At 34.5% G+C, this 14,205-nt stretch overlaps 1 protein-coding gene across 2 annotated transcripts; it reads left to right on the top strand.

Moving 5' to 3' along the window:
* The first annotated feature begins 7,832 nt into the window (after nt 1-7,832).
* LOC103713356 (heterogeneous nuclear ribonucleoprotein 1-like) lies at nt 7,833-12,850 on the top strand. Of its 2 annotated transcripts, none has more exons than XM_008800254.4 (4): nt 7,833-8,197; nt 8,662-8,898; nt 9,058-10,258; nt 12,310-12,850. In XM_008800254.4, exons 2-4 carry the CDS (start codon nt 8,677-8,679, stop codon nt 12,321-12,323), a joined length of 1,437 nt encoding a protein of 478 aa, XP_008798476.1. In that variant the 5' UTR covers nt 7,833-8,197; nt 8,662-8,676; the 3' UTR covers nt 12,324-12,850. The 2 variants fall into 2 exon arrangements, with proteins under 2 accessions (XP_008798476.1, XP_008798477.1); XM_008800255.4 differs by having other exon boundaries at nt 7,833-8,193.
* Nucleotides 12,851-14,205: the final 1,355 nt, after the last annotated feature.

Raw genomic sequence — 14,205 nt, forward strand, 5'->3', positions numbered from 1 at the left:
AGCAAACCCTATCCTAAATGTTGCAATGCAAAGTTGAAGTCCTCCTAATCATCTATCTAGTATTGCCACTATCAAGTAAAGCTCTTCATAAATTAGATTGGCAGCACCTTCTTGATAAATTTGATAAAACAATGGCAATATGGAAAGGAGACTTCTATCTTTAATCATGCTTATTTTAGTTCTTTCAAACTTTCCAACATCCTATTTGTCTATTTTTAAACTGTTGATATGGTTGATAAGGAGAATCAGTAGTATTCTTGGTGCACTTTTTTTGGAAAGGAAGAAAATACTTCGAGCTATCGTATCTTGCAAAATAGAAGATGTAAAGCTAAAGAGGAAGGCTGCCTAGGAATTAAAAACCCTAAATTGATGAATATTGACTTATTGGCCAAGTGATGATAGAGATTTTTGCAAAACAAACTAAATTAATGGAACAAGCAGCTAACTTTAGAGCATCACAAAAAAAAATTGTGATAAAGCCATTTCAGGAAAAATAAGAACGAGGAGAGCTTCAATATACTAGAAAGGTATTCTTAACTTGTTACTAGCCATGTAGAATAGAATTGTATTCAAACTGTGTAATAAGTCCTTTAGATTTTGGCTGGACAAATGGCTAGAAGAAACTCCTCTATATTGGCAATATCCAAAAATCTACATGCATGCATTTAATCAATATTGTTTTAGTTGTTCTTAGTTTGACAAACATGATTACACTTGGAAGCTAACGATTCAAAAATCAATCATTGAATAGGTTGAGTTAGAGCTCAACAGTTTAGTTAGGAATCTTGCAATTGATTAGTTACTGGATGGATCGGATGGAATTGTCTAGACTAGCACAAACACTGAGTTTCGAACATGAGAAGGCTCAGATCTATGCTACTTGTCTCTCGACTTAAATTTTCTCAGGCACTTTTTACAATTATTTTGGATCATTAAGCAATCTCCAACACTTAATTAAATTCTAGGACTTGTCTTGGTTTATAAACTTGTTCACTAGAATAGTTATTCGACATTAATGTGAGTAGGTAATAGATCCTAAGGGATGCTCGAAATCCCTGAGCCATTGAGAGCATCTAAGGAGGATTTGTTTTAGACAATGTTGTGATAGGATACTTGAATGAGATGACCTACATCACAAACCTCCATGACCATTTAGTTAGATAGTGTTTGTTTACTAATTGTGGATCTTGAAAACCTAAGTCTCATTTAATCATGGTGTAGAAACTTATCACTTTCATCCTTCCTTTATTATATAAAATTCTCTTTTCCCCTATGAACAGTTCTCCATCCAACTTAGGCATCTACCTTGCTCTCCATAACCTCAAGCAAGCCTATGCCTCACCCCCAATGCAAGCAATTCTAACGAATAGAGTTGACATTATATTAATAGCCAAAATCTCTCTATCAAAATTACCAGAAGGATGGTTCTATATATCCAATATTTATGTACACATACTAACATATCAAACCATTAATCACAACCTGAATTTATGAACATATATATATGTATGTTTGTATGTATGTATGTATGTATGTATGTGTGTGTGTGTGTGTACATATGTATGTATATGAAAGAAAAAATTCAGAGTTATTGTGAATCCATTCCAATCGAAGTTGAAGGAAGAATCAAATATTCAGTGATCAAATCATTCATTAGATCTTTTAAAAAATTGATTAATTAGACAAAAATAAAAAGGGAGTCTTGTTCTACATGTCAATATCGACGATAATAAAAGTTATAGTAAGAGGAAAATCCGTCGACTTTAGAAATCGTGAGGGTTCAAGTCCCTCTATCCCCAACAAAAAGTCCATTTTACTTTGTAACTATTTATTTTCCTTCAACCCTTTACCTCCTTTGCTCCCACCCTTCTCAATCACCCATGCAATATCTAGCCTACAAACTACTCACTTAAACCCCAATTTGTCATGGCCTCACCAACTTTAATCTTGATAGTTAGCAAGTATTTAGAAATTAGGGTTTGGTTATCGTTGGGCCTAATCTTTTTGGGTTACAAATAGATCTAGGCCTTGGTCTTCCAAAATTGGGCTAGTATATGGCTTGAACAATCAATTCATAAATTGGAAAAGACTTATACTTAGGCTTATTAAAGTCAAGTCTAAACACTTCACCGTAAAGAAAAGGTTGAGTCTAAACCATGAGCAACCCTTCTCATGCACCTAACTTATCAAAATCTCTTCATTGTTGGATAAACAAATCCAAGATTTCAAATAAAGAGATAACCCACTCCTAATCCTTCATTTTCCAGAAAGCCTAACATTATAGGAGGTTATCATTATTTATTTAGAAAGCTAAAGTTGATATTATTATTTTATTTTATAATTATATTATATTATATTATTAATTATGTTAGGGAAATAGCATGCAACAATAGTAAACAATGTCATTATCTAACAAAATTGTTGTTCATAGGAATGATATATTCTTCAACAAACTTTACGTTATGCAAAAATATATTTTTTACTTCTTTAAATTATAAGATCATCATATAATTGTTATTGTCATGTTCTAGAATGCCCTTTTAATGATTATAATCAAATCTTGGCTTATCATGTAACACCTTGCATTTCTTTTAAGGATGTTGTAAGTTCAATGCATGTAGTTTGTAACTTGTTCAAAGCACTATATGCAAGATTTATGGGCATAATTTGGAATGGTTCATGTGATTCTACATGATTAGTGTAGTTTTCACTTAATTCAAAGATATTTGTCTTAACTAGGTATTAAATTATCGCACATTAGGGGCAACTTGGTGGAAGATGGGCTATCCCTAGTTGTACAATGCACTAGTCTTTAATCCTTACAAAAAAAATATATATTCAAATTATCCATTATTATTTGATCATTATATCTATGCGACCACAATAAAGCAAGCAACAATGTGTCTCCCTAGACCATTTTAAGGGTTCTCAAATTTTAACCTAATAAATTTGCCCTTAGTCTTTTATCTTTTTCCAATTTAACCATTTTTAATAGAGAGATAAAAAAAAATGACTCATGATATTTAACCACTTCAATATTTGACTATTCACCAAGTACTGGATATAATGTATTTGATTTGACCACAATCATCCATTAAGTCGTGACACTAATCTTCTTACAAATTGAAAAACAAATACAATATTGTATGATCATAGCCATTTAACAATCACTCCTTTCAACCAGATACACCTTAACTAATAAAATCATAGCCATAAACAAATCACTTTCATGGATTGCACATAAGGAATGCAAGTATAAAAAAATTTCTTTAGTGCCTTGCCCTTGCTCACAAAGAAGTGTATTCCATTCATATGATTGATGCAAGTAAGGATCACTATAGTATTCCTTATTCCACACAAGATCAAAGTAACACTTCAGAAAGTTAACTGGAAGTAAAAAGAAAATTAAATTAGAAGAAAAATTAGACTAAGAACTAGAAATTAAAGTTCAAAAAAAAAAGACTAAGGGGGTTAAGAACTGAACCTAAGCTAAGAATGGAAAGTCTCATACTTGGTCTTACTGTCGGTCTCACACATCCAATCTTTATAGGAACTCAATAGAAAAAAATCAAACTCTCAGTAAGGTCTTCTCTCAAACCACGGCCTTCCACCAAGTGATCCTAAGTAGCCTCTTACCATCCAAAAAAATTGAGAAGAATCTAAAAAAAAATATCAACATTGTAATAATTAAAACTAAGTAATTAGGTTGGATATTTGTGGGAGAACCTAATGTCAATAAGCTTTTTCTATTTTCCACAAGAGATAAATTTACCAAAAAATAATGAGATAAGTATCAAATAAGTAGTATAACATGGTTTCCTAACTCTTATTGGACTTTTAGCTCGTCTAACATAAGTATCTATATGAAAAAAATATGAAAAATTGGACAAAACTTAAATAAAATCATTGCTAAAGTTTAGCCATAGAATGGTACTTTTGTGGAAATGCGTTGATGCTGATATTATCTTTGACAAATTGGCCATATCCTTCATGTTCAACCTCTATTTAATTCAAGATGAGTTAAAAATCTAACTCACTATTGAACGTCATAGAAGTAGTATCCTTTTGGACTAAAATGCACTAGATTGCTTTTCTCAATACGACAACTTTACAAAATTTAAGCTCTCTTGACACTTGTGAGTCAAGTGCCACCTTCTATTCTTCCATCAAAATCATGTTAAAAGTTTGTTGATCATCTAGAGTATACTTCGTCTCACTATCTTATCGCAGCATAAATCTAAAAAGATCACCCTTCAAGTTTATTCCAATATAGCTTCGGTGTAGCCATATTTTTCTCTTAAGTTTTGATATTTTCTTATCACATAGATTGTTTAAATAAACCTCTTTTCATACATTTGGGTCCTTGGTTTAGATACTTCATCGATGTGAAGACCCTTGACTTTATCATTGGTATAAAACTATACAATTAGTTCATCTTTTCCTTTTGTCATCATATTTATTGAAATGATCTATAGTGAAGCACGGAATATATTTTAAATAGTTAAAACTAAGAAAAATATAAGACCTAGTAGCCCATTTTTGGAAACATAGGATGGTGTAGAGTATTTAGAGAGACTAGTTCCATAATTAGCAACATTATAGGCATCTATGTAGATATCTAGTATAACATATTGTAGCTTCCTTAAAACCCATCATTTCAAACAAAAGTATAGGTTCAAAAGAATAGATAGGGTAGCTTAAATTTTAGTTCCACTTGATATTTAGTTAACTAAATTAGGCAATCTCTTAGGCTAGATCTAAAGCTAGTGAATTCACAACCAAGCTAGTTATCAATATTAGAAAAAATGCCTCTAACTTTGTTTATTATACAAACAATCAATATAAACATGAAAATCATATGATTTAGAGATAACAAGACCCTCTTTTTTGTCGAATGCACCATTCTATTTCTCCCTCCTTCCCTCTCTTTAGTGGGACCAAGTCCTGACTTAGTTGGTGGAAATTAGTAGTTTAAAGCAAGTTTGCTGCCAAAATTCAAAATGAGTACCATCTATTAGGTTGCAAAATTTTGATAGTCTAAATATTATTAGTTTTCTTTATTTTCATAACCAATATTAGTTACATATCTAATGTCAAATATCATTAGGTTCAGATGATGGATGGATATTCACTACAACCGCACCTCTCATATTTAGTAGGTAAATTCCATTTTACTTTTATTTTTTTAGATTAGCATTGCTTTAACTTTATCATTTCTTGTATGTCTCTAAAAGTTTAGGCTATTTCCTCACCATTATTTTTTTGTTGGTAGAAAGTGGGCTTTAATAAAAATACCCTAGAGCATAAATCCAAACTCCTCTATCCAAACAGAAATTTGGAAGTATATGTGATAATTATTCAACAAGAAGAAAAAATAGCAACCAACAACATCCCTATAAAAGTAGACTAAATAAAAAAATTGTAAAACAACCATATTTGCAACACAACAAGGTTTGCTAACTTGTCATAAAAGAGGTTGAAGGAAAACTAAACATAAGTTAAAATTTGTATAATATTGATCAAAAGTACTATATTTCTATATCTATTTTATATTTTATGAATAGGAATAAAGTACATGAATGCATATTGATCAGAAGTTAAAATTTGGATACATGTTAAGAGGTTACAAAAGTTATATAGATATCAAAAATAAAAAATCTAAATCAAATAAATAAATTACGTGCGTAGGATATATATTCCACTCTATGTTTATTAGCTCAAAATATGCAAGCATCCAATGTTTCATTTATTCTTTCTAAATAGAAAAATGAGTTGATATTGTTATTTATTTTTCCTTTGAAATTTATGTGAGCTATGCGATACTAAATACGATTGCACAAAAGTTCAGATATTTGAATATGAATCATATGCCTGTGTCTCCAATCCATACTCATTTTGATAGTACAAATACTAATACAAATGTATTTTAAGAGCAAAGACTTCTGAGAACATGAATCAATATTGTCTATCTCTGAATAGATTTGGATATAGATATAGATTGATTAGAGACTTGTGTCTCCATCCATATTTAATTTAATGGTACAAATACTAATACAAATTTAACCTATAGGTGAAGACTTCTGAGATGTGAATTAAAGTTGTTCACATCTGCATATGCTTGGATATACAAATAGATCGAGACATATATTATCTTGTCCCTAATTTGAAAAAAAAATATGAGTTGTTGGAGAAATGGAGATTCTTATTACCACTTGCAAATAGGGAGTCCACATTTCAATAGACTTAATATATATGTTGGAACCCAACTTGATCTAAAAGCTTAAGCCATTAAAAAGGTCTAATCAGCTATGTAAATCATTCTCCCTCCTACTAATTATTCCATGCGAAACTATACCTCATGAATGATCCTTAACATAAGGAAATAATACTTTACTCTCTAAAACTTTATTAGGAAAGAGATATACACCTTGGGTGAGAATGTTTATAACAAACTATAATTGATATAAAAATCATATGCAATCTATTTAGAACTTATCTTTGGACTTGTATGGATGATCATATCTAAAAGAATATATAAGTAAATCAAATATTTGTATTCTTAAACATCAAATAAAGTCAAAAGTAAATAAAATTTAGATAATTAGATAGTCATAGTATAGAAGTAAGGTAGATATAGGATAAAAGGCCTTGCCAAGGAAATAAATAAGAAAAATTATGTAAGTTAATAATTGATGAATAATTTTAATGAACTTGGAAAGTAATAATAAAAATCTGAGTTATTATTTGTGTCATAGTCTCATCCTTCTAAATTAGTCTAGAGACTACTAGATCTAATCGAGACCCCATTATTAATAATTGTATATGCATGAAAAGAAGCTTTGATATAGTATACCAATATAAATGATACAAGTATATTTATTAAATCTCCAGAGTTCTCTATCAATATATTCACCCCTTTTAATTATATATGAAACTCCTACAACTATCTTTCTTTTAACTTATTTCCAGATTTTTTTACTACATCAAAATCAAACAATCAAAATAACAATTTTAATTAGATCTACTATTAGAGTCAGAATTAATATCATTGATCAACCTTTGAATATTCATGTGCCACAAGTAATGTCTGACTCGAACCATGATCAGGCTCAAGTTAGAGAAGAAAAGTTTCTGCCCATTAAACGTTTTGCATTCTGGTGCGAGGCTTCAAAATTCAAGTTTGTAATTGAATGCTTACAATGCATCAAAAAGTTAAACATGGTGCAAGTCTTAAAATTACCCTTGTATTGATGGCATACCCAAAGTTAAAACTAGTATTCATTTAATAGCATACCTAAATCATATCATTTGATTGTTAGAGTGAATACCAAATTGATTGTTAGCCAAAAATACAAAATAAAATAAAATCCAAAGCGGTATCATGGCCTCAAGTGGTTCCATCTATTCTGCTACATCTCCTCCAACTCACAATAATTTAATAGGAGTGCACATTATTTGACCACTACAAAGAGAATGCGGGTAAGAATTCTTAAAAATATCATGTTTTTTATTCTTAACTAAAATATAAAATTTATAATTTTTATTAAATAAGATAAAATTTATAGTTAAAGAAAAAGGCAATCTCAGTTCTTGATGGATTAAACGAGATGACCGAAGATAGTCTCTCCAAATCACATGGTTGATTACTTCCTAACTTTCATCGACAAGCAACCAATAATCTTTTCTTTTCCTCGCTGAACTTGACCAATCAATAATCTCCTTTTTATTTTTTCCCCACTTTAAAAAATCAGAAAAAAATAATAGCTACTGAAAAGAATATTTTTAGCCAAGTTTTTTTTGAGATCCAACGCACCATGGCATCATCACGCATGACCTTCTCTCCCAGCTCATATACACCAGATCTCTCTTTCCTTCTCTCTCTTCTTTATGCATATATAAATATTTATGGTTTTGGGCTCTTTCCTTCCTTTCCTATCTTTGTTAATTGAGGCGAGCGGAATTCAAGGAAAGGAAAGAAGAGGAAAAGGTTAATAATCAGGGAAAGAGGAATTCGATCCTTGTTCCAGTTTCTTTCATTCAACAAAAGGAGAGGGGCGTTGGGGCGAGTATATATGGGGAGGCCTTCTCTTGTTCTTCCGATGCCGACTCCCAGATCTTAATAAAGAGATCGCGCGCGAGAGAGAGAGAGCGACGATCCCCCTCTCGAACTCGAATCCGAAGCGTCTTAGATCGGTCGGTAAGCCGCCCTCCTTCGATCTCACTCGCATCCTCTATCCCTCATGGCCGATGCCATCTGAATTATCTCTTCTATCGATGTTTTATTGGTGCTGGATATGCCTTTGATCGATCCGGGAAGGATCTGGAGCTCCTCGATCTAATTCGATGGAATCCTTGCTTAGTCTTTGGATTTTTAGCTGGATTTTATGCGATTTGTGTTAGATTCTGTTGCTCTTCTCTTCCATGCATCTGTCTGTTAGATCTGGTGGCTATCCAATTCATCGGATGTTGGAAAAATTGGATTTTTTATTTTTTGTTATGTGCGCATCGGATTTACTATTGAATTATGTGTTTTGGATTGGATCTGGTTCATGTGGTAGATATTATTGTTGGATTTGATGTTGAATTAGATGAAGAACATTAGCTGTTTGTTTTGGATTTGAGTTTGGATTCGTGTCATGGTGATGATTTTTCTATGAGCAGATTGCAGAATAAACGATGGAGTCGGATCTTGGAAAACTTTTTATCGGAGGTATTTCTTGGGACACCAATGAAGACCGCCTCCGGGAGTACTTCGAGAGTTTCGGGGACGTGGTGGAGGCCGTCATCATGAAGGACCGGAACACCGGCCGTGCGCGCGGATTCGGGTTCGTCGTGTTTGCGGACCCCGGCGTCGCAGAGAGAGTTGTCAAGGAGAAACACATGATCGATGGCCGGATGGTAGCCACTTCACCTCTGCCTGTCAATTCTTTTCAATTCTACTCAGATTCATGCCTATTAAGTATTATCCAATTTTTTGCCATTGCCAGTGTTATAGGATTTCTGGAAATTAGCCCTTTGCTGAATATGATTCGAGTTTTTGGCCGATGAATTTTGCAGGTAGAGGCGAAGAAAGCTGTTCCGAGAGATGACCAGCACATCCTTAAGAGAAACAGCACTAATGCCCATGGTTCTCCAGCTCCTGGTCGCACCAAAAAGATATTTGTTGGAGGCCTGGCTTCCAGTGTAACTGAGGCCGACTTCAAGAATTACTTCGACCAGTTTGGGACTATCACTGATGTTGTTGTTATGTATGATCACAACACACAAAGGCCGAGGGGCTTCGGATTCATTACTTTTGATTCAGAGGATGCTGTGGATAAGGTGCTTGTTAAGACCTTTCATGAGCTCAATGGCAAGATGGTTGAAGTTAAGAAGGCTGTTCCCAAGGAAATGTCCCCAGGGCCAAGCATGCGCTTGCCTATTGGGGCATATAACTATGGTCTGAGCAGGGTCAATAGCTTTCTCAATGGGTACACTCAGGGTTACAGTCCAAGCTCCATAGGTGGCTATGGAATGAGGATGGATGGTAGATTTGGGGCACTAGCTGGTGGGCGTAATGGATTCCCTTCATTGGGTCCTGGCTATGGAATTGGGATGAACTTTGAGCCTGGGATGAGCCCCAACTATGGTGGAAACTCAAATTTCAATAATAGTCTCAGTTATGGACGGCCATTGAGCCCTTACTATAGTGGGAATTCTAATAGATATAGTAGCCCTATTGGCTATAGTGGAGGTAGCGGTAGTACTGGGTCTGTTTTCAGTTCAATGGCCCGTAACTTATGGGGTAATAGTGGCCTTAATTATACTACCAGCTCTGCAAGCTCTAATGCCTTCATGGCATCTGGAAGTGGGAACCTTGGTGGATTTGGTAATAGTAACCTGAATTGGGGAGGTTCCTCTTCTCCTATTTCGGCTCATGGTGTGGGCAGTGGTTCAGGCTATGCTAGTGGGAGTCTGGGTTATAGAACTGGTGAGAATAGCTTTGGTTTGGGTTCCAGCAATTATGGAAGAAACACCGGGACTGGTTCTGTTAATCCCTCCTTCACTGCATCAAGCAATGGATATGAAGGAAACTATGCAGATCCATATGGTAGTAGTTCAATCTATGGAGACACCACTTGGAGGTCTGCATCTTTGGAGCTTGATGGATCTGGTCCATTCAGTTATGGACTCGGCAATGCACCTTCAGATGGCACTGCCAAGGGTTCAGCAGATTATATGGGTGGTTACAATATTACCAATAGACAAACAAATAGAGGTGAGAGACTCGTTCAGCTTGATTTTATTTCCCTGTGAGATGAATTTTCTTTATTTCATAAGCTACATCTTAGATAATTGAGATTATGTAGTAATATTGTGGCTTTGATGTTTCTAACTGATATACAAATATAGGTAAGGGACTCCATCACCTTATTTTACTGCTTGTGAGTTTTATATAGAGGAAAATGGTAGTATAGAAAATATTTTTACATTCGTGAAAAACATTGAACTCTACACAGTTTCTTCTTGCTGTCTTCAATTGAATGAGTAATGTATGTGAAAATATTTGAATATCTGCACTATATGTTTGTGCAATTCTTGCATGTTTAGATAGTCAATGTTTCTTTGATGTCCCTCCCTTCTTTTGTGAAGAAAACCCCTCTTAAGGCCTGAATATGTTTTAGCAAGAAAACAAAAGAAGTACATAATCCAAAAAAATATTAAATGTACTTAGTAGATTGATTGTATCATGGCCATCATTAAGTTCTCATGACCATAAAAAATGTCATCTGCATTACATGTGCTGAGTGTTGGTGAAAGTTAGCATAAATAGAAAGCATTTTTCCTATCTACATGGCATTGGCAGTATCCTATCATCATCATTGGGCTCTTCAAAAATAATTTCTCTTCCTCGTCCGCATTATTTGGTCCCTCCATTTCATTTGACTTTCAATTTGGATTTGAAATCCACTCCTAGTTGGCTTTACCTTGGCCTTTGCTTATCCAAAACCATTTAATACTTGCAAGTGTTTCTTCTTTCTACTTTGTTATCATAAAGTCATCAATGTTGGAAACTCTTTATGTTGAATGTATACCTTTTTTCCAGAGTTCGCTATGGCGTAATCCAAATGGCACTTGTTCACTGGGCTTGTCCATGGGCTATCCTATGATTTATTTGCTAAGATGACAACTGAAAACAAATGAGTCAAATTTAGAAATTAATCACCTCTCACTTGAATTGCTAATTGATGGCATGTTTTCCAAGAAGCACTTAATTACAAGGTTTAATGACTGTCAATAATTCCAAATATGATTTGTGTGAGGTAAAGGAAAATGTAGCATATAATGTCTAAGGTAACTTTAAGGACTCATTTTAATTACCATATCTGTGGGACAACTCTTGCACAAGCAGAAAGGGATTGGAAGAGAAGCGGGGAAAGGGAAGCTTGTGGGTTCTCAAAAAGCAATCCACATCAAAATCCGCTGAAAAGGTTACTTACTTTGTCCCCAAAATGTAGATTCCCTTATCAACAACTCTAGATCTGTTCAATTTCATCTTCTGGCTTCTTCTCCTTTCCACCATTTTGTGTGATATCATGCTGATAAGGAAAGATGACATCCAACATAGCTTAAATGGTTGTCGTGTCAAACCTTAAATGTGTTATAATAGTCTGATGATAGAAGAATTGGTTACAGATTGTTTATGTAGAAGGTTGAACATTAAAAAATAATTTTGCCAAATCATTTCCTTCAAGAAGATAGTATTAATATACATCCATAATGTTCATGATGTACACAATCTGGTTCACGACAATTATGTTTTGTCCTCTGATGATTCTGATGTTATTATTATAGAAGTAAATTTATCAAGGATTTGATAAAACAGTGCTTTTGGTGTGCCTGTCAATCTACTTGATTGAGTGAAATGCATAGCAATGTAGCTACTAGCTTTTAATAGAAACAAATCAAAGTGAATGCTCATAATGCTAACCACATCAAATAGCGGGTACAAAGTGTTATATGGTTAGCCAATTTTGTTCTGTCAAGCATTGCGGACACATAGGCAGAACAATTTTTTATATGTAATAGTGTTTCTTTGTTGCATTAATTCTAATAATATGGTTGTTTATTTTGAGGGATGGCTTAATATTTCATGCATGCTTGCCATGTTTATTATTGCATGGACTAGATAGTTTAGAAGTATATGAAGAACTCCTGTCTTATATTGCTCAGTGTTCAGCATTTATTTTTCTGTTGTTCCTCAACAATAATTAACAATGATGATAGCTTTTCTGATATTCTATTTGTTTTTGGTGATCGCTTGCTCAGGAATCGCTGCCTAGGAGAATTATTCTTTCAAAGATTGGAGTTTATCATAGGTGAAAAATCCAGTGAATTAGGCGCTTGATGGTGAACGCAGATGTTCCCTTAAAATATATGGGCTAGTTCATTATTTAGAGCTAACCAGAGTTGGCTTCCAAAATTTAAATCCAGAGTTTTTAAATATATAGGATTTTGTGTACGGTTTGAGATTTGAGTTTCATCTCTGCATAGAGTTTAGGTTTTGTTTTTCGTGGTTTGATTGAGATGTAAAATCAGATTGCGGGATATATTCAGAAGAGTGTTCTGATTTATGCTGTGGCGCCATATAGTCTTCTGCTCTTTTTTTAAGAAAAAAAACTTCTGTAATATCTGGCAATGTGATAGTTATTGTCAGGTATGCGCTTTTTATTTTTTCTCTTTTTACTGCAGTTGTACCAGAAACAGGCTGATTTATTAGTGTGAAACTTCCAGGGATACTATGTGGGTCCCTAAGAATAAGGCTACCAAATATTCTGATTCATTTCTATGAAAATTTGCTTTCAGGAAACTTTATTTGTTGCTTGCATGCTCAACAACTGTAGCTTCTATTGCCTTTATTTTGTTCAACAAACCTCTTAATGAGTATCTTGCTTTTCCTAGCTGTAAGAAGCATGTTTTCATGTGGGTACAGTATTTTTAGTTTCTTTCTGGAAATGACTTTTTGTTTCTCAAGATGTTCTGGGCTGGCTCCATTGTACCTTGGGTCAGCATATCCCTTCTTTTTTCTCTTTATCTTTATAGGTAGTCATAGCATCCCTTACAATATCCATGGAGGGTGGTGCCTTGATGCCTTTGTCTTCCATCCTAAACTCATGACTAGGTTCTTGAGGACTTGCTTAGCCAAGTTGAAATTGATTTCTACTTGCAAATACTGGCATGAGTTTGTGCTATATTAATACCTCACCTCCCCTAACAAGGAGCCTCTTTGTTTTAGTCAAAATTGATGGATAGTGTAATTCATAACTACCATACAGATCAGACACAAATATGACCAGTGCATCTAGGTGTAGGGTAGAGACCATGTTTTATGGCTTGCCAGTTCTCTCAATACCTCGGGGGATTGTGGTTGTCTGGTTTATGTAATGTATCATCCCCATGTTGTCACGGACATGGAAGAAAGGCCCATTGGCTAGAATCTATTGCCTACTTTGCACCCTAAACGGCGGGTCATCTAAGCTATCGGCCAAGGCAAGTGAGAGCTGTTCAAGAGTGGGGGGCATATCTTTAGCTCGAGCAGCATCCGCTCCCGAAATGTGAGTTAAGCTTTAAACAAAGAAGAAGAGCTACAGGAAGGAAAGAAGCTGGAATAGATTTGTAGTGAATATTGTCTTCTAACCTGCTGATGTGGCCGGAAGGCTGTCTTTGGGCGGCTCTATATTCCGGGAACCTACTTTTACCTTTATGACCTGACTTCTTGGTCGGTTATCCAAGCTTAGTGACTACAGAAAAGCTCTCTTTCTGATGGTACTTCTCTCTGCGATGGCATACATAGGTCCTTTTCTGCATAGAAGAAGGCAATCCAAAGACTCATACTCTCACACGGTCATTCTAGCTTAGATCGTGGCTTTCTACATGGGTTTATAAGCGCCTTGTAGATGCGGCTTCCAGGAGGGCTAGTTTGTCTTAGGAATAGTGATCAGATGGTCACACTAGTCACACTGATCCACCCATCATTTTAGTTTGGTAGAAATTTGAATCCCAGTCTATTTTGAGGTGCTATCCTGGTGGAAGGAAAAACAGTTCATGTGTTCATCTGACAATAATTTTAGGTATTAACATTGATTGGTGGTTACATACATCATATTTCATGTTTCATCTCTTTCTGCCACAGTTTTTGAGAACATGAGTTTCAGGACAGGCTTT

The sequence above is a fragment of the Phoenix dactylifera genome, unplaced genomic scaffold (assembly GCF_009389715.1).
Source record: "Phoenix dactylifera cultivar Barhee BC4 unplaced genomic scaffold, palm_55x_up_171113_PBpolish2nd_filt_p 000556F, whole genome shotgun sequence".
In the NCBI taxonomy this organism is placed as follows: Eukaryota; Viridiplantae; Streptophyta; class Magnoliopsida; order Arecales; family Arecaceae; genus Phoenix; species Phoenix dactylifera.

Coding starts and splice junctions, on each gene's coding strand:
- LOC103713356 (XM_008800254.4), top strand. CDS start 8,677: ATGGAGTCGGATCTTGGAAAACTTTTTATCGGAGGTATTTCTTGGGAC. Junction 8,899..9,057: donor ACATGATCGATGGCCGGATG/GTAGCCACTTCA, acceptor TGAATTTTGCAG/GTAGAGGCGAAGAAAGCTGT.